This window comes from Lagenorhynchus albirostris, chromosome 7 (assembly GCF_949774975.1).
Source record: "Lagenorhynchus albirostris chromosome 7, mLagAlb1.1, whole genome shotgun sequence".
Lineage (NCBI taxonomy): Eukaryota > Metazoa > Chordata > Mammalia > Artiodactyla > Delphinidae > Lagenorhynchus > Lagenorhynchus albirostris.
The window spans coordinates 104,005,089-104,026,786 of record NC_083101.1 but is presented as its reverse complement, the minus strand read 5'-3'; the positions used below and the strand labels follow the sequence as shown (position 1 = coordinate 104,026,786).

At 49.8% G+C, this 21,698-nt stretch overlaps 1 protein-coding gene across 3 annotated transcripts in view; it reads right to left on the bottom strand.

Annotated features, from left to right (window-relative positions):
* SCARA3 (scavenger receptor class A member 3) overlaps nt 1-21,457 on the bottom strand; it is a 41,426-nt gene extending 19,969 nt beyond the window's left edge. Inside the window, exons 1-3 of one of the 3 annotated variants that reach the window (XM_060155733.1) lie at nt 21,202-21,454; nt 9,403-9,470; nt 1,059-1,160 (exon numbers count right to left, since the gene is read on the bottom strand). In XM_060155733.1, coding sequence (XP_060011716.1) covers nt 1,059-1,160; nt 9,403-9,421 — 121 coding nt within the window. In that variant the 5' untranslated portion in view covers nt 9,422-9,470; nt 21,202-21,454. Of the gene's footprint in view, nt 1-1,058; nt 1,161-8,627; nt 8,746-9,402; nt 9,471-21,201 lie in introns of those variants that run through there. The other 2 variants (XM_060155734.1, XM_060155735.1) reach the window with 2 other exon arrangements.
* Between the last annotated feature and the right edge of the window lie 241 nt (nt 21,458-21,698).

Here is a 21,698-nt window from a genome sequence, read left to right as displayed (position 1 = left end):
CTTTTACGAATAGGCAAGACCACAGCGAGGATCTTCAGAGTACGCGCCCATCACACCATCATTCTGTCTCCATGGCTTCGTCATTCAGCCCATGGTGCAGGAAAACACCTCTTCCCGAAACATCAGCCCCCTCACAGGGCAGCCAGCCTTGTCTCACCATTGGGTGACCAACTCCTCCCGGTTTGCCTAGGACTTTCCTGGACTTTAGCACTAAGAGTCTTCTGTTCTGGGAACTCCTTGGTATTGGGCAAACCAGGATGGTTTGCCAAGACTGTCTCAGTTTTAAAGCTGTAAGTCACACATCTTGGGAAACCCCTCAGTCCCAGGCCAACCAGAAGGTGGGTCACCAGTCCCCAAACTTTGCAGGTAACCAGAAGTTCTCCTGGAAGCCAAATGGATGACTCCAGTGTATCAGTTGGTCCTTGTTATAGAGGAAGGTTGGAAGAAGGTGTTCCTGGCGGCTCTGGGAGGTGGCCAATGGCCAGCAGGAAAGCTGTGATGCTCCCAGCTGTGAAATTTCTAAGATGGATTCAACTTCAGCTGCACATTATGAGTACCAGGAATGTTTAAATACCCTGATGCCCATCCACACTCCAGACCTAAAGAGATCAGAATTTCTAAGGGTCGGTCTCAGGCGTCCCTGGGTGGTTACATGCACAGCCGAGATTGAGAACAGCTGCTCTAACCTCTACCGAAATCCACCAAGAAGCCCTACTGCAAATAACAGTTCAGAGGGCGTTGGTTTCTCAGATCAGCCCCATGCCAAGCTGGTCCTGTGGGCCTGAGAAGGACAGGCCACTTGATGGGCATGGGATACAACGAAGGGGACAGTTCTGGGCCAGCTGGAAGAGAGGCCCTGGGGGAGATGGTCCCGGGCAGGTCTGAGGAGGAGCCCTGGAGACAGAGGTCACGTGTGTCCAACTCGGACTTCATCTGTACCGCATAACCCAGGCCCATGCAATGCTTCCAGGGAGCAGCGGGGAAGGCACAGCCAGGGCTTTGAAGCCATGCGGACAGACAAGTCTGTCCCCAGCCTGGGGTCAGCCCGGAGCCCTTACCCTCCTGTGTGCATGGGAAGGACGGCATGTCCTCATCGTCGTCGGCTGCCAGCTCCTCTTCTGTAACACACAGCGCATCTCCGTCGCCAGCGGCCGACCTCACTGTGATGGAGCCAGAGCTGTCAGACCCAGGCTGGGGAGCCACGCCCACCCCTCTCCAGCTGCCCCATTCTTTTACTGTCCCCACACCCTGCGCCCACCCCCGCCCCTGGGTCCAAGTCAGCCCACCTGAGCTCCAGGTGACCTGACAGCAAGCAGAGCAAAGAAGGATGGAGGTCAGAATCAAGTGGCTGAGGAACTGGGATGTCCCAACACCTCTGGGGGAGGAGAGTTCATGATCTCTGGCAAACTGGTAAAGACATGCAGGCCAGCCCAGGTGCCTTCTCTATCTGTGCCTTGTTCAGACCCCTGGGGTGGAGTAAGAAAAGGTTGCTTGATCTGACTCAGCACCCTTCCATTCCCTGACACGTTGTAACTGAAGCAGGATTCTGCTTCTGCAGGGACAAGGGCGAATCTGGCCCCAGCACAGTCCCCGCCAAGACTCTGCATCCAGCCCAGCCGGGGGGCTTTGGAGAGGAGGAGCTGGCAGTGTGAGGACACGGGATGGGCACAGCCTCTGCCTCACACATTGCCTTGTGCCGGACGTGCCAGGGGGTGGAAGGGACCGCGGCTGGAACAGATCTCATGCCGGAAGGCTGATTCCCTGCTCGTTCCCTGGGATCACGTGCTCTCTAAATAAGACCTAAGTGATGTATTCCCTCATTCAGAAGATTGCTCCCATTCCCCCAGACACTGCCTAGCCCTTCCTCCTTACAAGATCTGCTCTTTTTATGAATGACCAGAAGAAAGATGTCCAGTATCGGCAGAATGAGCCAGACCTCCAAGTGGGTGTTTGAGAAATGAGGTGGTCTGCATCGAGCTGACCAGGGCTTCTGTGCTGGGAAGTCGGGGTGCAAGCTTACGATGACGACTACATTGCCTGGCAGATAGCTGGCGGGGGGATTTTTTAAGCTATGCCTGGACATCCAGAGGCAATAAAAGAAAAGATCAATATATTTGACTACATGCTAGTAAAACAACACTTTTGCACGGCCATAAAAGCAAATGACAAGCAGGGAGAAAATATCCATAGCATACCTCACAGATGAAGAGCTAATATACCACATTTATAAAGAGCTTTTAAAAACTGAGGAAATAAAGGACCAAAAATCCTACAGAAAAATGAACAAAAGACCCAAACAGGCAATCACGAAAAGAGATACAAAAATGGCCCCTGAATAATTTAAAAGATGTTCAACTTTACTCATAAGACAAATGCAACTTAAAACGACACTGTGATAATATTTCTCACCCATCCCATTGACAAAGACGCAGAGGACAATACACGTTGTTGGCCTAGGTGGTGGGGGGAGTTGGGGTCTGAATGCAAAATGGCCCAAAGCTTGTGGAGCGGGGGTTTAGCAGATGCATTTACCCTTCCACACAGCAACCACACTTTTATGAATTTGTCCAGAATACAGACCTCCAACAATCTGAAAATATATGTGACAAGGTTATTCATTACAGGATTACTTGTAATTACAAAATTTGGGAACTATCTAAACGTACAGCTATAGGAGATCGGTTAACACACGATGGCATGTATACACACAATGGGGCTCAGTGCAACTATACAAATGAATAAGGAAATCTCTATTAACCGATGTGGAGTCGTTTCCAGGAGATACTAAATGAAAACAGCAAAGCAGCACATATGGTATGTCACTTTTTTGTAAGAAAGAAGGGAAAATAAGAAAACACGCATATATCTGCTTATCGTTAAAAGAAGATAAACAGGAAAAGTAAACTGAAAAACAATGAAGTTGTTTTCTACAATGGATGGGGTGGGGGAAAGGGATATACGAAGGAGTCACAGTTCTCTGAATATAATTTTTTTGTATAGTTTGACTTCTGAAAACATGTTAATATCTTACATATTCAAAAAATTCAATTTTATTAATAAAAAATACTTGGAACCAAATACGCCTTGCTTGCTTGAATAAATACAATAAACATACTACGTGGGGAAAAAAAAGGAAAGAGGAACTGATCTAAGTAAATTATGACACAGTTTGGACTCTGTAATCTCAGTCTAGGATGTGATAACGTAGGATTGGGGAAGAAGTGCAAACAAATCTTGAAATTTTAAAGCAATTTTATTTCTTGATGTAGCATGGGTAAAGCAATTCCAAAGTTATTTTACATTAATTCAAGATTCAGCAAATAGAGTAAATGCATTGATGTGGTTTGGACCCAGGGTTCTCACTGTGAAAAAAGGGATGCAGAAATATACAACGGGAGAGACAAATAAGAACCCCTTGGAGCTGGACTGAAATTTGAAGGTATCAGTGGGAATTAGTAATTTCTAAAATATGTTTATGTGTGTACATATTTGTTTATGTTCATATACAGGTATAGATGTATCTATATTTGTAGCTACGTGTATGCATATAACTTTGTTTGTTGAAAGGTCCAGGAAGCAAAGACACCAAAATAGCCCTGAACACCCCTAGCAATGCAGTTGGTCTCTAATACCATTTCCCACTAAAAGGACCCCAGGCTTCTTAAAGAAATGGCTGATTTTAGGGTTGGAGCAGAGGGTAGGTAGAAGATGAATCTAGAACATCTTGCTATTTCAGAAATTAAGGGAATGCTCAAAAAAAAATGATAGGGGCATATCAAAAAGAAATAGAAACCAGCCTTGAAGATGCCCCCACTGGCCAAATCTGGGACAATTTGAGCACTAAAATAATTAAGTATAATAATGAAATTACAAGTCATTGAAGAAACAGGAATCCATACCAATGATAGACAGACAGACAGGTAGGGAGAAGGGAGGGCTCTTCTTACTGCTGGAGTTGGGACTGCAATCATCATGATAAAGACCAGATCATGTTAGAACCATGAGTGGACGCCACCTCTTGGGAAAATTTTGATGAAGAACAGTATATATGTATGCTTACGTATAAGCCTTTATCCATGGCCTTAAACTGTCTGCTTACAGACTACTTATTAGTTGCAAGGGAGGAAAAAACCCAGTAATTACATAGTGGGGAAATCAGGCAACGCTGACCAGCACACACCATCATTTACGTAAGTTGCTGGCCAAGGGTGCATAACCACAATCGAATCATGAAGAAACATGAGAAAAACACAATGTAAGCATTGTATTTTTAAAAGTTGGGGAGGTGGCTGTATTTTTCAAAAATATTAGAGTCAAAAAAGACAGTTGAAAGGTGAAGAGACATGACAACCAAATGCAATCCTTAATGTTAAGCTAGAGCCCGCTAGAGCCTGGAGGGAAAAGAAAACCCATCGAGGTTATTATCTGATCAACGAACATCGGAATACATATGGTACATTAGATAAAGAACTGAAGCGCATTCATGAAGTTCATAATTGTACCCTGATCATATTCCTGTTCTTAGGAAATCCACACTGAACTATTCAGAAGTAAAGAACCATGATGTATGTAACTTACCCTCAAGAGCTTCAGGAAAAATTTATGTGTCTGTGTGCATATGCAATAAGTGTGTGCATGGATAATACCGCAGTGAAAATCCTTATACGTAAAATGTTATGCACATATAGGACTTTATTTAGACAGTTTTCTAAAAGTGAATGGACTGGAGCAGATTGTAAGAACATTTTAATGTTCTAGAAACCAATGAACAAACTGACATCTAGAAAGGGCATACAAATGACACTTCCACCCACACAGCATATGAATATATACTGATATACTAGTCCTTCCCCAATGAGTCTTATAAAAAATAAATGTCTTTATGAGTTTAACTCAAAGAATCTCCGTATTTTATTTTGCACGTTTAAGAATTATTAGTGAAATGGAACATTTTCAAGTGCTTACTAACCATGCCTTTCCACGAATTAACTATATGTAGCCTTTGCCCATTTTTCTGTTGAACTGTTGATTTTTCTTTTCACAGAAGGTTTTGATGAGAACATAACCTATCATCATGTGTCTTGCAGATGTTTCATTATATTTATTTCTGAAAATTGTTAAAGCTTGTGTGTGCATAGCTTTGGGGCCACCATAATGCACTCCAGGGGGAGGGAGAGGGTGGGTACAGTAGCCCCTGATTGAACAGTGGATCCTGAGGGGTCTGTGTTCAAGACTCTTTCTTCCAGAGGGCATTTCCTAGACTTTTGCCAGGTGCCAGGGGAGCTACCGATCTGGGATCACTGTGGTTTGATTCCTTAGATTGGATCACCCAAGTGTGCACATAGCATATATACTAGATCCCCAGACCAGGTGAGGACAAGCCTGTGTTAACCCAGCACCGCCCCCTTCCCCTCACCCGGAGTGTCTGGAGATATCCCATTTCCTTGTCAGCTCTCTAGCAGGTAGATTTCGCATCTAGCCTCTTTCCCTTCCCCTCCCCCCTTTTCAAGGAGCAGACTGGCTGGGGTGAGACTCAAAATCATTAACCACAGGTCTGGGCGCTGACCAAACAGTAGGAAGACCGTGGCCCATCAGAAAACAATGGGGCCAAAAAAAAAAAATAACCCCAACCAGAATGGCTGTCCCAGGGTGACAGCACCTGGAAGCAGCATCTTCTAGGGTTGGAGTTTTATGCTGGGAGGTCTTTGGTTCAGCAAAGGTCCACAAGTGCCCCTTGTGCCTCTCACAGCCTTGTCTTCTCCTGCACCCAAGACTAGAGATTCCTAACATCCAGCTCGTGCATTTGTGGACTCGTTTGGTTTCAGTCCCTAATTTTAAGGGGTGTTTTTGGCTTGGTCCCTAGGGATTTCCCCTGTTTTCTTTCAACTCTAGCTATGCATTTAGCAGTTTGCTTGTAGTTTATCAGGCACTTAAACTTTATAACCCAGGAATATTTTAAGTTGGTAATGCTAGAAGTAGAAGCTCCAATTTTTGTTTTTCTTTGTTCCCTTTTTTAAAGTGATGAAGGGTTGGATCTTGCCTTGGGGCAATCTTCACAACGATGCTATAAACTTTAGAGTCGGTAGTACCACTTTCATAGGCAAAAAGACTGAGGTTCAGGGAAGTTAAGAGTGTTGCTTAACAGCACCCAGGATATGTGGTGAAGCTGAGATCTGAACTCAGAAGTCTTCTCTACCGCACCCACTCCCCACTCAGAGTAACGAGACAAGGTTCTACAAATGCTAAGAATCCTTGCTCCTGTGACTACAAGGTGAGCAGGTAGAAATGAAGGGGGCTGGGCCCAGGACTGGCCATGGTTCTCAGGTTCTCTGCCAATGACCCGGAAGCAGCCTCATTTCCCAAGTGCTGTGCTGTCGTGACCACTGTGACCTACCCGGGAGCCAAGAGGCAGAGTGGGCAAGGAATGCCCGATAAGTGAGGGCAGCCCCAAACGGGCTCAGTCGGGGAGGGACTGTGGGTAACCCCAAATTAAAGATGCCACCATCACTGCCATGAGTGCCCTCTGCTTGTCCTCCAGGTCACGACTTACATGTCACCTCCTAGCAGCCTTCCCTGAGCTCCCAGACTGGAGGAAGTCTCTTGCTTGTTACACATTCTTCCACGTGGTCTGTATTTTCCCTTTGTGGAATGCAGTATACCTGTTATTATTTATCCGACAGCTCTCTTCCTCAGTGTTCAAGATCTGAGGGTGGGGACTGTGTCTGTCTTTTTCTCTGCTTTACCCGAAGCCCCTAGCACAGGGATTGGCACAGAGAAGTGCTCAACAAACACAATTTCGCATGGGACTATGAATGGTTTTGTGTTACCCTTCCTGGTAGGGGGTCTATGCCTGCATGTGTAATCATGGAGAAGCCTGGTGCAAAGACCAAGGTCAGCCCCCTACCCCCAGAGACTCTGAGTTAATGTGGGGGGAAGGCAGAGACCTGGGTTCATACCCTTTATCCCCACAGCTAGCCTGACAGAGAGACAGGGTGAGAAGTTATTCTCCCAGTTTTACAGATGGGGAAGCTGAGTTAGGGGGAGGAGGGTTAACTCTGAATGCCTGGCTAAAGCCACAGGGACAGCTAGTGATGACACAGGCTGGGACCTGGGACCCTTTGCTGCAGTGCTTGCACCTGGACAAAAACGTCTCCTCCAGCAATAACATACAAAGAAGCTATAAGGGGCTAAAAATAACTGCGTGCATGCACAGTTGGGGCAAGTGATGGACACAAAGATACCGAAGACCAAAAAAAAAACCCCAACTGCCACTTCTGAAGAGCCGGAAGCAAAAACAGGGTGTTGGGAGCAAAAGCAGGGTACTGCATGTGCCCCCTGCATGCAACACCACCTAAGGGGTGGGCAAAACTCCTAAGCCATCCCTCTGGCCTGCCCCATGGACACACCCCTACCCTCACCCCATATAAGAAACAAGCTCGCACCCCACCCCCGTCGGGGAGCAAGCAAGGAAACCTGTGGTTTCAGGGGCCCCAGTAAAGCCTTGCCTGAATTTCTTGTCTGGCCTCTGATCAATTTCTATTGACTGGGGAAGGCCAAGACCCCTGATCTGTAAGAGTGGCAAAGCCTCCTGAACTTCATGCTTGAGTTTCCTCTCCACAGTAACAAACTGCAGGTAGCCTCTGTCTGATACAGTCAGTGTGTTCTTGTGTGTGTGTGTATGTGTGTGCGTGTGTGTGTGTGTGTGCACGCTTTGGAGGAGGGTGGGTACAGTAGCAGAAGGAAGGCTGACATGACTGGTACCCTTTATATGTATCCTAAGAAATCAACCTCTTGAGCCCCGCTTTATATCTTAAGGCTGTCACCCTATCATCAATCTGCCGACAGTTGAAGAGCATAACGTCGCCTGGAATGTTACCAGGACTGCCGTCGCTTCCCCATAAACGAGCGCCACAGGCGAGGCGGTGCCTTCTGTGCTGTGACAGACCCAACCCTCGCCCTAACTAGCGGCACCCTCTCACCCCCCAGATGATTTCAGCCGGAACCACGCTGTGGGCTGTTGGATTTACCGCAGCCCCGGGGGCCCCTCAGGGAGGTATTCCTTCCACTCCTTGGAGCAGAGACTCCTCCTAGGCCTGTGTTTCTCATCTCTCTCCACCCCTGGTGGTGCCTGCGTGCCCGCCCCTGTGACTAGGCCTCCTCCCTCTTCTGGCTCCAGGGTCAATTTCATCACTTCCCTGTTTATAGCCTTTGCAGGGAATCTGGGAAGACTTAAATCAAGCAAGATGGACACCAACCTTCAGCAAACACCCCCTCGGAAAAAACACAGCTCTGTCATAACTCTGCTCTCCCACCGAGAGCCCCTAGATTGGCAGTCATTAGCAAGTGAGAATTCACCGAGACCCGTCCGATACTTTGCGGAGCCGCCCGCGGGAAGGGGAATGATGGCCAGCGCGATCTCAGCTCTCTTTAGATGAGGGGCTTCGCAAATGTTTGGCCCTATTCCCTTTTTCCCTTTGCTGACGTCACAGCTCCATAACTCACAGCCCCACCTCTCCCCACCGTCCCCCCTCCCCGGGTCCCATCCCCAAAGAGCTCTTCTCTTTCTAATCCTTCCAACTTCCTGTTTACTATCGCTGAGCCACGGACCCTGGGGACCCCTAATTTACCTATGGCTGGAACGCTATAGCAACTGTTCCACTTCAGCCTTGTTCATCTGAATGAGGACATAATCCAAAGCTTTGCGAGGCTCTTAGAAGCCAAACCCTGTGCAAGCACGCACTCATTATACTCGCATTACACCAAGACTGAGCCAGTCAGAGGAAGGATGAGGAAACAGACATAAAGAATTGAGAGGAGGTGGGCTTCAGGGACAGAGGCTATGACTGATGAGAGGATGATCGATGAGACAGGATCTGTACTCTCCCCTTGCACTGGACCAAGTGGGGTCAGCAGAGACAGGAAAAGAATTCTCCACCCCCCTCCGCATCTCCCATGCTGCCTGTTCCCATGCCTTCTGGGGCCATGTGACTGAGTGTTCCCATGCCTTCTGGGGCCATGTGACTGAGTGTCGGGTGCCCCAGCTTTCCAGAGCTTTCAGAGAGAGGGAGTGGGAAGGGAACTTACAAGTCACAGAGCCCACCTGTCATGTTACAAAGGCTGGCAGAGGTTAAGTCATCTGTCAGCTAGTTAGAGGCTCCGAAATGCCCAGGGATCTGAAGCAAGATGCAAATGCACACACAGAGCGCTTGCAGAGTTACACACACCCAGCGCAGACAGGCCACGGAGCTCGGAAAGGCCTCTCCCATCCAGGCTCAGCATCTGTTTACACGTCTGGCCTGCCAGTGGTTTGTCATCCCCATGAGGTCAGGAAATCTTCCCTCAGCCTCTTTCAGCACAGGGCTGACCTCATAGTGGGTGTTCAAAAAAGATGGGTTTACTGACCTTTTGAGAAGGCCTGCATCCTTAGTTAATTGTTAACTTCTGCCCTTTTAATTAAGAGCTCAGTTTTACTAAAAAAAAAAAAAAAAAAAAAAGATTAATGATTTAAAATATGGTTTAAATGTGGTTTATTCTTAGAGTTCTCCCTGGCTAGGGAGTGTTGGGGAGTTCTGATGCATTGAAGATGCAAAGGCTTAAAGCGGCAGAGACTTAAAATGAATATACAGGGAGGGGCCTCATGTCTGGATTGAAAAGGAATGAAAGGCTAGGTTGGGGGCGGTGCAGCAAAATTTAGCATCTTCTTCCCCTCCCTTTCTCAGAGCTGGAACAAGGGATATGATTTTCCTCTCCTAAAGCTAAAAGGCCTCCCTGTTTTGGGGGGGTGGGTGGTGGTTAATTTTTTCCATGTGTCCAGTTAATCACTTTAGAATACCACCAGCATGTTTATGGCCCTCTCAAATCAGGCTGTGGTTCCTTCCTGCATCATACGTAAACCATCCATGAAACTGAGCACTTCTTGACATGCTGAAAACTGGGAAGCACCTGCATGTCATTGTGGGCTGCCAGGTGCCTGGAATGGTGGACGATGTCACCACAGTTGTCTGAAAAGAGGCCACCTTTCCAGGAAGGCAGAAGTAGCCTCTGTTGCCTTCTCTCTGTCTCTCTTTGTGTACTCTTCTTTTTTTTTTTTCATTTTGCTGATTCCAGGAGAAAGGCCACTGGGACAGGAGGGGGTGGGCTTGGGAAAGGGCACCGGCAAAGCTAGGGTAATGCCTGGAACCTTAAGTATTCAGGAAAACCCCTCTCTTGAGACAAGCCTGGGACAGCCTGCCGCTCTGGGTAGCAAACATCGAAGACTCTGTGAGCCAGTTTCAGCCTCCCCTGTTCCAGAGGCCCCAGGGGATTGGAGCTGTCATGAGGGAGCATTCTCATCCCTGTCATGAAGAAGCCAGGCCCATGAATGACCCAGTGGAGGCACTGCCGGGCCCCACTCTTCAGCTAGCGATCTCTACCCAAATTCCAGGCAGTGAATTAAAAAAAAAAAAATTAGCCTTCGAAGAGAGCGCTGCAAGCCCAGACTCATAAAGTAGTGGCAACCACCGGAGACTTGAAAGAACCTCTGTTTCTCCCATACCTACGGTCATGTTCTCCAACTCGAATATCAGAAAGGCCGCCACAAGGGAACTCCCTTGTGTTTTTCAAGCCTCAGCTCCCACAGAGCCGCGTTGTAGAGAGTTTGATTTGAAGGTGCCGGAGTCGGCACATGGCTGGGCATGACTTCTGGCCCTGCTGGGGCTGAGCCGGGTTCACTCGTCCCTCTGGAGGTGGAAAATAGCCCCGACCTGTTCACCAACTGCTAACTCAACTGTGGTCGCAGGATCCAGCTTTCGGTTGACTGAACATGCGGTGTTGATTCACTCTTTAGCCTTTCAGGGACTGCAGTCTTCCGTCAGAGTCAGCAAGTGGGGGAGAGATTCGAGGAACTGAATAAAAGGTCTTTCTCTGGGAACTTCAAGGAACATATTTTGATGATTATCTTCTACAGAGTTCACAGAGTGGGTTTTCAAAACAGCCAATTGGGTCAGTAAAAATAAAGTTTTCGGAGTCTTCTCAGGAGCCAATGCTATATTTAAAGTTGCAGAATAATTGTAGTTTATGGTCGGAGAATGCTATAATTAAGGTGGCAAAACTGTTCTCATTGGAACCCTTCTGCCGTGACCCCCTCCCCACAGGCTTCCGCTGAGGGTACGTTTATATTCGGATGGGAATCAGTCTGTCCCTCTCTGCTCTGATGATCTGGTCCTTCCCTTTCAGAGTCTCCTGCTCGGCAAGGTGTCGTGATTTGCTCCCCTGTGACTGTCGCCTCTTTTCTGCTCCTTCATTCCTAAAATCCACATTCGATGCTCTTGGGACAGGCATTTCCTCTCCTTGCTGCCACCTCTGCCTGTATCCTCAGGGCCAGCCCCCAGCCCCCAGCATCTGCTGCCTTCCACGGTTCCTGTAACCACAGAGGTTGTGGGCGATCTCCCTCTTTATCCTAAATGACTTTCCTCCCCTTTCTTGCCCTCAGTATTCTAACTGGGGCACTCCTGGCATTTGAGTGGCACAGGTCTCCATTAGACAGGATTTACCCACGCCGAGCAGACATCTGGCGTTCTGACCCACTGAATGCCAGTAGCAATCCCTGGTTATCTGCGACGACTCCAAATGCCAACCCGTACTCGTGGGTTCCACGTCTGCGGATTGAACCAACCACGGTTAGAAAATATTTGGAAAAAAATTTCCAGAAAGTTCCAAAAAGCAAAACTTGAACTTGCTGAGTGACCAGCAACTATTTACATAGCATTTACAGTGTATTTACAACCATTTACATTTACACTGTCATTTACAGTGTATTAGGTGTAATAACTAATCTAGAGATGATTTAAAGTATATGGGAAGATGTGTGTGGGTTATATGCAAATACCATGCCATTTTATATAAGGGGCTTGAGTATCCTTGGATTTTGGTATCCGTGGGGGACCCTGGAACCAATCCCCTGCAGATATAGAGGGATGACTGTACCCCTTCAAGGGGTTGTATAACCTCTATTTGAGAAGAGAACCCCGGCTATTCACTCAATACAACAGACCTTAACCGTCCCCCATCACATACACAATGGTCTCCTCTGTGGAGACAGCAGCTCCTCCATCGATCCTGAACCCCACAAACCCAGTAGGGTGGGAGGGGTGGGAATCATGAGTTTCTTGATCTTGATTGTTACCTCTGGGCCTTCAAACCCCTCACTCTCTGCTTTTCACCACTTCCAGTCATGTATTCGCTCGCAGGGGATTCCCCTTCCCCTCTCTGGGCTCCGTGTGCAAAATAGTGAGAATACCATCTCCTGCACAGAGCTGCTGTGAAAATGAGACAATATACAAAAAGTACCTGGTACACAGTAAATACTTGACAAATGGTAGCAACAGCCATTTTTATTAGGATTGTTTTTCTATCCCGCTTGAATTGCTGCTGTCATTTCTCTCTCTTTCCTAATGCCTGTCACTCTCAGGACCAATTTCCAACTTTCAAGAAGTTCAGTTTTTAAAAACACGTCCTACAGAGCACTAGTTCAAAATATTCTTTGTGAAAAGGGGTTCTTTGATCAAGTAAATCTGGAAAATGCTGCGTTTTCCATCACCCTCTCGAGACTCGCATTAACATAGTACAAATTTTGAAAAGTTCTGCAAAAAAAGCCCATCTCTATCTGTGTTTAATTCTGTGTTTCTCAAACTTATTTCACCGTAGAATTTCTTGCCATTCTTGAAAACAATGATCTATTAAATCCAATGGAACTGGCAGTCAGAGGTGCACCCACATTGGGGAATACTGTTCTGGATAAGTGCACCAGCTGGATTTGATGATTTCTTCATCCTGTCTCCCGCCACCAGCTTTAATGGAGGGAACATGTTGAAAGCCCACTGGGTCTCTAGACCGCAGGGCTCCTTGACCTGGAATCTGTAGGTCTCATCTCCACGTTGGCCGCAGCTCAGCCTGCACATCCTCTGGGGTAAACCTAACTGCTGTTCTGTCTGCATGATCGCAAGCTCCCTTCTTGCACCCTCTCCCGCTGTTTTTCCTAATCCCCTGCACTAAGTCTTTATACTCCTGCTTCTCGCAGGCAGTCAGTCTGGACCCCAGGATCACCTTCGGCTCCCGGGAGCCTTTAGCTTTCTCTCCTGGCCCTGGTGCCTTTCACTCCCCAGGCCTTTCTCTCTGCACTGCACTGGGGACCCAGCCCCCTGGGGGCATGTCAGACACTGGTGTGGCTCTGTCCCCGGTCAGATCTTCCCATCTGCATCCTCACCCACTATTCCTCTTCTTCTCAGCCCACCTCATGCTCCAAAGATGAGCTCACTACCTCCCTTTCTGAAAAGATCAAACGCATTAGGTTTAAGCTCGTCGTCTTGCCCTAACTTCCTCCAGGTGCCTACCCCTTAAACCCAGTGTAGATGAGGGTGTGTGGAGATGGGCCCTCGTGCCCTGGGAGCACAGTGTGGACTCTATTTCCAAACTTCTTTTTTTTTCGATTGAAGTACAGTTGACGTACAATATTATATAAGTTACAGGTGTACAGCATAGTGACTCACAACCTTTAAAGATTGTATTCCATTTATAGTTACTATAGAACACTGACTATATTCCCTGTGCTGTACAATATATCTTTGTAGCTTGTTTTATACAAGTAGCTTGTACCTCTTCATCTCCTACTCCTGTCTTGCCCCTCCCCCCTTCCCTCTCCCCACTGGTAACCACTAGCTTGTCCTCTATATCTGTGAGTCTGTTTCTTTTTTGTTATAGTCACTAGTTTGCTGTATTTTTTAGATTCCACATATAAGTGATATCATTATAGTATTTGTCTTTCTCTAACTTATTTCACTCAGCATAATACCCTCCGAGTCCATCCATGTTGCAAATGGCAAACTTTCATTCTTTTATATGGCTGAGTAATATTCCATTGTGTATATATGTGTGTGTGCATGTGTATATATATGTACCACATCTTCTTTATCCATTCATCTGTTGACAAGACACCTAGGTTGTTTCTTTATCTTGACTATTGTAAATAATGCTGTTATGAACTTTGGGGTGCATATCTTTTTGAATTAGTGGGGGGTTTTCAGATATATCCCCAGGAGTGGAATTTCTGGATCATATGGTAGCTCTATTTTTAGTTTTTTGAGGAACGGCCATACTGTTTTCCATAGTGGCTGCACCAATTTACATTCCTGTCAAAAGTGCACAAGGGCTCCCTTTTCTCCATGTACTCACCAACATTTGTTATTTGTGTTCTTTTTGATGATAGCCAAACTTCAAAAGAGCATGCCTTTTCACTCAGCAACCCCCTTCTAGGAATTTTTTTCTAAGGGGATATGTATACCACTTGGCAAAGATGGAGATGTAAAGATTATCACTGCGTGCTATGATAAACCTGAGGATAAATGTATATACCTTAAATGCCCATTGATAAGGGATTGGTTAAATAAATTATTGTAAAGCCATACTATGGAATATTATGCAGCCAATAAAAAGAATGCAGATCTATACTTCCTGCCTAAGGAAGATATCTAGGTTCTATTGCTGAATTTTATAAATACATACCTAGAATAAGGCATGTTATTAGTAGTATAATCTTACTTATGTGAAAAAAATCCATGTGCAAATAGACACTGAAGGATATCTGGAAGAACTCTCTTCCAAATCTTGTCAATTATCTCTGAGGGGTAGGAGTTCAGGTGAGTGCGATTTTTTTTTTCCTTTTCTGAATTTTTCAAAATTTTTATAATGGGGATATATGGTAAAAAGATTAAATGCAACTAGGAATGCAAAGAGCCTATGTCTACATCCTTCCTGGGGCCCCCATAAAGACAGCTTTTCTTCTTTTTAAAAAAATATTTATTTATTTATTTAGGGTGCTCCGGGTCTTAGCTGCTGCATGTGGGATCTAGTTCCCTGACCAGGGATCGAACCCGGGCTCCCTGCATTGGGAGCATGGAGTCTCACCCACTGGACCACCAGGGAAGTCCTAGCCTTTCTTCTTTCTACAGCAAAGCTCAGCCACTCCTATCTCCTTCATCCCTGGCCCCCATCTCCCCTTCTCTTCTCTCCCTCCACCTTCCAATGGGCAGGCCAGCACCACCTTGAAAAACCACTCACGCCTGGCCCCGCTTCTTACTTCAACTCCTTAGCTCCCTTTTCCTGAAACTTCTCTAACACAAGGTCTTCCTGTGCCTTTGCCTCAAATCCACCCACTCCCCTCTAGGTTTCTGCAGCCTACTTTTTTCAGAATCAAATAACCCTTAGCTAAGCCTGTCCATCAACAGTCTCCTTCTTGGAGACTTTTTCTCCTTCTTGGAACTTTCTCCTCTTGGTTTCCATTACATTACATCCTCCTTCTCCCCCGGTGTCCCCAACCGCTCCTCTTGGCTCTGTTACAGGCTCATTTTCTTCTTCCCTCATTGCTTTCTCTGAAAGTAGAGATTTCCCAACATGGGGGAAGGGCATTAGAGAAGTAGCAACCAGGCCATCTCCTGACAAACCCTTCTAGGGCTTCTCCAAAGTCAACAGGAGTCAACAGGACACAGCTGGAGTCCTTGGCGTGGCACTCACGGCCTCCCGGTCCTGTGGCTCCCTGCATTTCTCTGCCAACCCTCAGTCTCCAGGCAAATCTCTCTCCCATCACCGGTGAACACACCCAATGACAGTGCCCAGCTTTCACCAACATGCTTCCTGCTCCTGCTGTCTCTTGGATGACCCCATCCAAATCTTGTTCACCCTCTCCTCCTCCCTAAAGCCTTCCCGACCTGCCCCAACTTAAAAGGCTCTTTCTTTCTGGGGATTCCTATGCAATCTACTGTATATACCACTCCCTGGTTCCTTCACATCATCCCCCTTGCTTACTTGGTTCTCTTTTTTTTTTTTTTTTTTTGGGCGGTACGCGGGCCTCTCACTGTTGTGGCCTCTCCTGTTGCAGAGCACAGGCTCCGGACGCGCAGGCTCAGCGGCCATGGCTCACGGGCCCAGCTGCTCCGCGGCATGTGGGATCTTCCCAGACGGGGGCATGAGCCTGTGTCCCCTGCATCGGCAGGCGGACTCTCAACCACTGCACCACCAGGGAAGCCCTGGTTCTCTTCTTAAGCGTGTATGTTTTGTCTCCACCGGAGGGCATCCTTTAGACTAGCCGCTTCCTCCCCCAAAGTAGGTATTGATACCTGTTTGCTGACTGAAAGGTGTGAGGCAACATCCCAGAATAACCACTATCTAACCTGGGTTCGGTTGGATGTGAAGGCATCCCATCTGCACCTTAAAGGAGTGTCTGCAGGTCTCCAGCTAGACGTTTAGGACACTGTCGGGTAAGGGTCTGGGGCTCAGAGGATTAAATCCGGTATCACCAGCCTGTCCCGTGTATCACATCCTTGAGACTAGGTGGGACTGTTCAATGAATGGGAGTCCACGGCTGAGACCACAGACTCTTCCAGAGGTGGAGCAGCAAAGGAGGAGAGATGGGAAAAGGACCAATAACACCCAAACTCTCTCCTTGGGGCCTCTCTCATGCACTTACCACTTTTAGACTTTTTTTGAATGATTTGGGCACAAGTCATAAGTGTCCCAGGAAAGGGTGCGCTCCTGGAGAGAAAGGACAGTGTCCAAACTCTAAGCCCTTCTCTGCATCTTTTTTGGCCGTTAGACAGACATAGACACACAAGCCCAGGCACTTGGCAGTTGGTAAAAAAAAAAAAAAAAAATCCTGGTTAAATAGAAGCATGAATCTTTACCAAATACCTGTGTTAGGTTCTGGGGACATCATGGGGTGTCCTTGCCTTTAAGAACTTCAGCCCAGTGGGGGACTCAGATGTAACCACTGAACAAATATAATGGACACCTCCTAAGTGCCACGCCTTGTGCAAGAGTGAGACAAGAAAAAGGCAGCCAGGGTCCTCACACTCATGAAACTCACACTTGGATACTACCCTGTGGGCATTACAGTCTTAGTCTGGGGGAAAACTGAGGATAGATAGACAGTTAGATAGAAATATACATACCGGGCTTCCCTGGTGGTGCAGTGGTTGAGAGTCCACCTGCTGATGCAGGGGACACGGGTTCGTGTCCCGGTCCGGGAAGATCCCACATGCCGCGGAGCGGCTGGGCCCGTGAGCCATGGCCACTGAGCCTGCACGTCCGGAGCCTGTGCTCCGCAACGGGAGAGGCCACAACAGGGAGAGGCCCACGTACCGCAAAAAAAAAAAAAAAGAAAAAAAGAAAGAAAGAAATATACATACCCTCACAAAAGGAAAAACATTAGAGGAGAATGTCAGAGCTGGAAAGAACTTCAAAGAACATACAGTCTACTTGCAGATGAGACTGAGGGCCAAGGAGCACCAATGACTTCATCATAGTTACAAAGTGACAAAGCTGGTGTGTGACAGGGCTAGGCTCAACCTTGGGCTCCGTGCTCACCACACACACACACAGACACACACACACACACAGACACACACACACACACTAAATTAAACATGATCAAAACACAGACAGTGAATATATGAGTGACACGGTCCATCATGCTGCTGTACTTGCCAACTCTGTACTTGTAACACCCAGCACAGCTGCCCGTCCTTCACGAAAACTGCCAAGCTGTCCACCAACATCTATTGAGAACTAGAATTCTTTGTCCTCGCTCCCAAATTAGTTTTAGGTGGGAGTCTTCAGTTATTAAAATCACCCCAGCTGGATGGCAAGGTAACCAGCTTGTGTGTGTGCATATGCGCGCATGCGTGTGTATGTGTGTCTGTCTGTCTGTCTGTTTGGAGCTGATCTCCAACATCTGAGCCCCAGGGCACCCCTCGTCCGCATCAGGCCACTTATTGGCTCTGTGCACCTTTGCTGTGTCGGCCCCTTCTAGTCGCAGGCCCCCTCCAGTGTCCCGAGGTCTGGGGATGGAGGTCAGGCTTCCAAAAGGGACGCAGTCTGCACATTCATGAGTGGATATATCCCCCCTGCCAAGTTGCAAGAGGTAGATTTTCCTAGGATCACACTGCTGTTTTCTGAGACCCCCTGCTCTCCTGCCCGCCCTTTGCCTGTGGGCTGTAGGCACTGCTCCCCGATTCCGTGGGGAGGGGTCATTTCCCCCAGGTTTGGGGAACAGCAGGGTGTGGCTCTGCCCGTCCATGGCAGCTGAGGCCAAGTCTCCCAGGGACATAGTGGCCCATGAGGTAGGCCCACTTCCAAGCATCTCTTTACCAAGTCACTTCTGCTCCCTACGTGGCTCTCAGGCCCGGAGCTCCTGGGCTGAGTCACAGTGCATCAGAGCAAGATGGTTCTCAGGGACCACCCAGCAGGGAACGAGGCCCACAGAGGGAACACTGACCAGAGCCTCACGCGGGGCCAGGACTAGAGCCTCTGTCCTTGACTCTCAAATCAGTCATCTTCGCAGGGAACCAGGCCGCTTCTGGAGGGGTGACTCACATGTCTGGGAGGGGATCTCACAACAGGACCCTCTCGCTGGAGATGTGGGAACAATTCCACAGGTGGCTGTTAATGGCCCAGACAAGCCAGTGGGCAGCTCCAAGGTGGGCCCATCACCAGGGGCTGCTGGCAGCTGCGTGCCCCTCAGGTGTGAGAGGGGCTGGACCCGGAGCTGGGCCCTGCTTGCATCAAAAGATGCGGCTGCCTGGGAGGCCCGGCTGCCAGCCAGGGGCAGGTGGGCAGGAGGCGCCTCAGGGTGGAAACAGCTTGGCTGGCAGAGCGGACCCTGGCACCTGGCCACTGGTGGCAGCGCGCCTTAGCAGACCTGTTTTCTTGTTTAAGTATCGTCCCCGCCAACCTCCACAAAACATAACATCACCGTGTTTTGCTTTGAGCGGGGATAGTGAATCTTTGCCAACAGATGTGCTTCTCAGATTGGTGCGGCCCTCGGAGGACAGTCTGAGGCCAGCTTCCCCCGGGGAAGGCCATCCTGGAAGGGGCAGCCCACTCGTCTGGGCACTTTATTTTTTTCCACGTGGGTAAAAAAAATCCTGATTCCTCCACAGATGCCCCCAAGGCCAAATACTGACTGCCTGCCCTGGCTTTTCCATCTCAGGTAGAGGGGGTGGCTCTTCCTGGCCCCCGGGGAGGATGAGGGGAGACCCTGCAGGGAGGTGGGCTGGGAATCAACCCCGCCTTCCCCGCAGCTCTGCGGCCTGGGCCCTGGGAGGTTATGGAAGATCCTAGAAGGTTTCCCAAAAGTGGAGGAAAAACACACAAGAGCTGCCCTGAAGGCGTCAGCGGACAGGAATTCGGCCCCAGGTGGCGGTGAGGCTGCCGTCTGAGGGAAAAGGAGGGAGAGGGGCAGGACTTGGGTTTCTTGCTCAGAGCCCATAGCCTCCCAGTCAGCAGGCCAGGAAGACGCTGGGACCCGACGACCTGCTTCAGCCGGTCCTCCTCACAGACCTCCTCTCAATACCTGTTCACACCAGCTCCTTCCTCCGCCGCTTAGAGGAGTCGCATTGCCTCGCTGAGTTTCAGAAAGGCGGGCCGTGTGTTCCTGACTCCCTTCCCAGGAGCTGGGTGTCTCCTCCGTTTCAGGGGACTTCGGCCCTGCCTGGCTTTTCCCCGGTCTGTTTTCCCCCAAAGAGCTCTTCTGGAAAGTTGGCGGAGCCAAACCACTCTGAGAATGTGCAGCCTCTTACCATCACCATCAAGGTCCAGAGCGGCGTGGGCCCCAAGCCTGTGGTGAGATGTGGCCTCAGACCTTTCCAGAGGCTTCTGGTAATGACCTGCCCCAGGACCGCTGCCTGGGCACAGGACACTGCACAGATGTGGTATCTGAGAGCAGGAACCTGGTGAGTGAGGCTCCTCTCTGCTGCTAAGGGAACTCCCTGGGGCTGATGAGAACTTGCTTGCCTCGTCCCAGATAGATCAAGACGTGGTGAGGCCACCGGGAAGCACAGACAGAGGGACCAGAGGCCGGAGGGAAGGAAGAGGGATGTATGCATCAGCAAGCACACTGGCCTGGAAGTCAGGAGCCCTGGGCCGGTCCCCCTGACGAGCTGTGAATCTCAAGCAAGTCCCTTCTCTCATCCACAGTCTCAGCAATGTAATTTGCGGGGCCCAGTGCAAAATAAAACTGCTGGGCTCCCTTGTTAAAAGATTATTAATAATTTCCAGACAGCGACAGCAGAGCACTGAACCTCATGTGGTGCCCTGGGCCCCTGGGGGACTGCACAGGTGACACACCCATGAGGCTGGTCCTACCTGCTTGGGCCTCAGTTTCCGCAACTATACAACATGGAGGCTGTGATCCATCAGAGGTTTACCCGTGGAGCCTTTTCTTCACAGGAACCCTCAAACCCTTCTATGCAAATGAAGCGGCTTTGCCAACGCCAACGCCACCTGACGGCACAGCGGAAAGCCCTGCCGATGACCCCGGAAGTCCTTTACCGTTGCAACATTCAGTTAAGCTATCTGAAGGATTATCGTAAAGCAGGTGAGGGAGCATCAAAACCCCGAAGCTCTCTGCCCCACAGTATGACTCCAAAGCCTGTTTCTCCCTTAGCCTGAGAATGACCGTGAGGACCAGGGGTGCACTCTCCCGGGCCTCGAGTAAACCAGGCCCAGGGATGAGCATCAGGGACCAAGTTTGGTTCTTGTTTCCATCCCAAGAACTGGCTGCAAGGACCACTGTGGTGATGCCCACTGGCCTGGGGAGAGCTCAGGCCTGCACCACTGACCTCCCCCTACTGCTCTGCGCCCAGGAGGTCAGAGGACGGTCAGCCAGGGTTCAGAGGTCAGGAAGGGCTGGGCCTGGGCTGAGAAACCCAGACACCGCAGGTCTCTCCTGGGGAAAGGGTGGAAGTTCCCGGAGGAGAATCCTGGGCCTGGCGCTGGGCAAAAGGCTAGGTGAGGGCCGCAGCAGCCTCTGAGATGGGTCCTCCGGATGGGGTGATGCTGGTAGAAGGTTGGGCTGGTAACATCGTTCTGTGCTGACAGGTTAAAGGGATCAGATACTTCTCTGGATTTACAACGGCTTTTCGGGAAAGAGCAATGGACGGTGAGCACATTCTGCATCCTCCCTCTCCTCTCCCTTGCCTCTGGACTTCAGGGCTCCATCCTGTCTTCCCAATACCTTTCTCCGGAGGATACGAAAGAGAAGCCCACGCACTTCCTACCGGGTGAGTCCTCCGGTCCTCGCCCGCCCTCAGAGAGAGGTGCCCACCGCGCCCGGGCAGGGTGAGGGGTCCCGCAGGGGCTCGCCTCGGAACTCCCGCGCGCGGGCGGGCTTACCTTTCATGGTCCCCGCTCCGGGGCCTCGGGAGGGCCCCGCCGAAGGCGGCTCGGCGGCCGTGCGACCCGGGCTGAAGCCGACGGGTCCCGGGAGGGCACGGATCGATAGCCGCCCTACGCGCCGCCCGCGGGAGTGGGGCTCGGTGCCGGAGTCACGCCGGAGCCCCGGCTGCGGAGGCGGCGCGCCGAGAGGAGGGTCCGCGGGGTCGCAGGCTGGGGGCGCCGCGCCCCGTCGCCCATGCCGCCGCCGCGCTTCCCGTGGAGGCCGGCGAGGCGAGGGCTGCGGCCGCCCCCGGCCCCGCGCGCCCGCCCTCCCTCCCTCCTCGTCACTCCTTGGGCCCCGGCCCAGATCAACTTCCTCGCTCTTTTCAAAAGTGCCGCGGCCGGGCCTCTTTGTGCCGCCGCGGGCCCCCGCGCCCAGCACGGCCCCCCCGGAGTCCCCTCGCGCGGGGAAGGCCCCGAGCCCCGCCCACCGACCGCCTCCGGGAGCCGCTGCA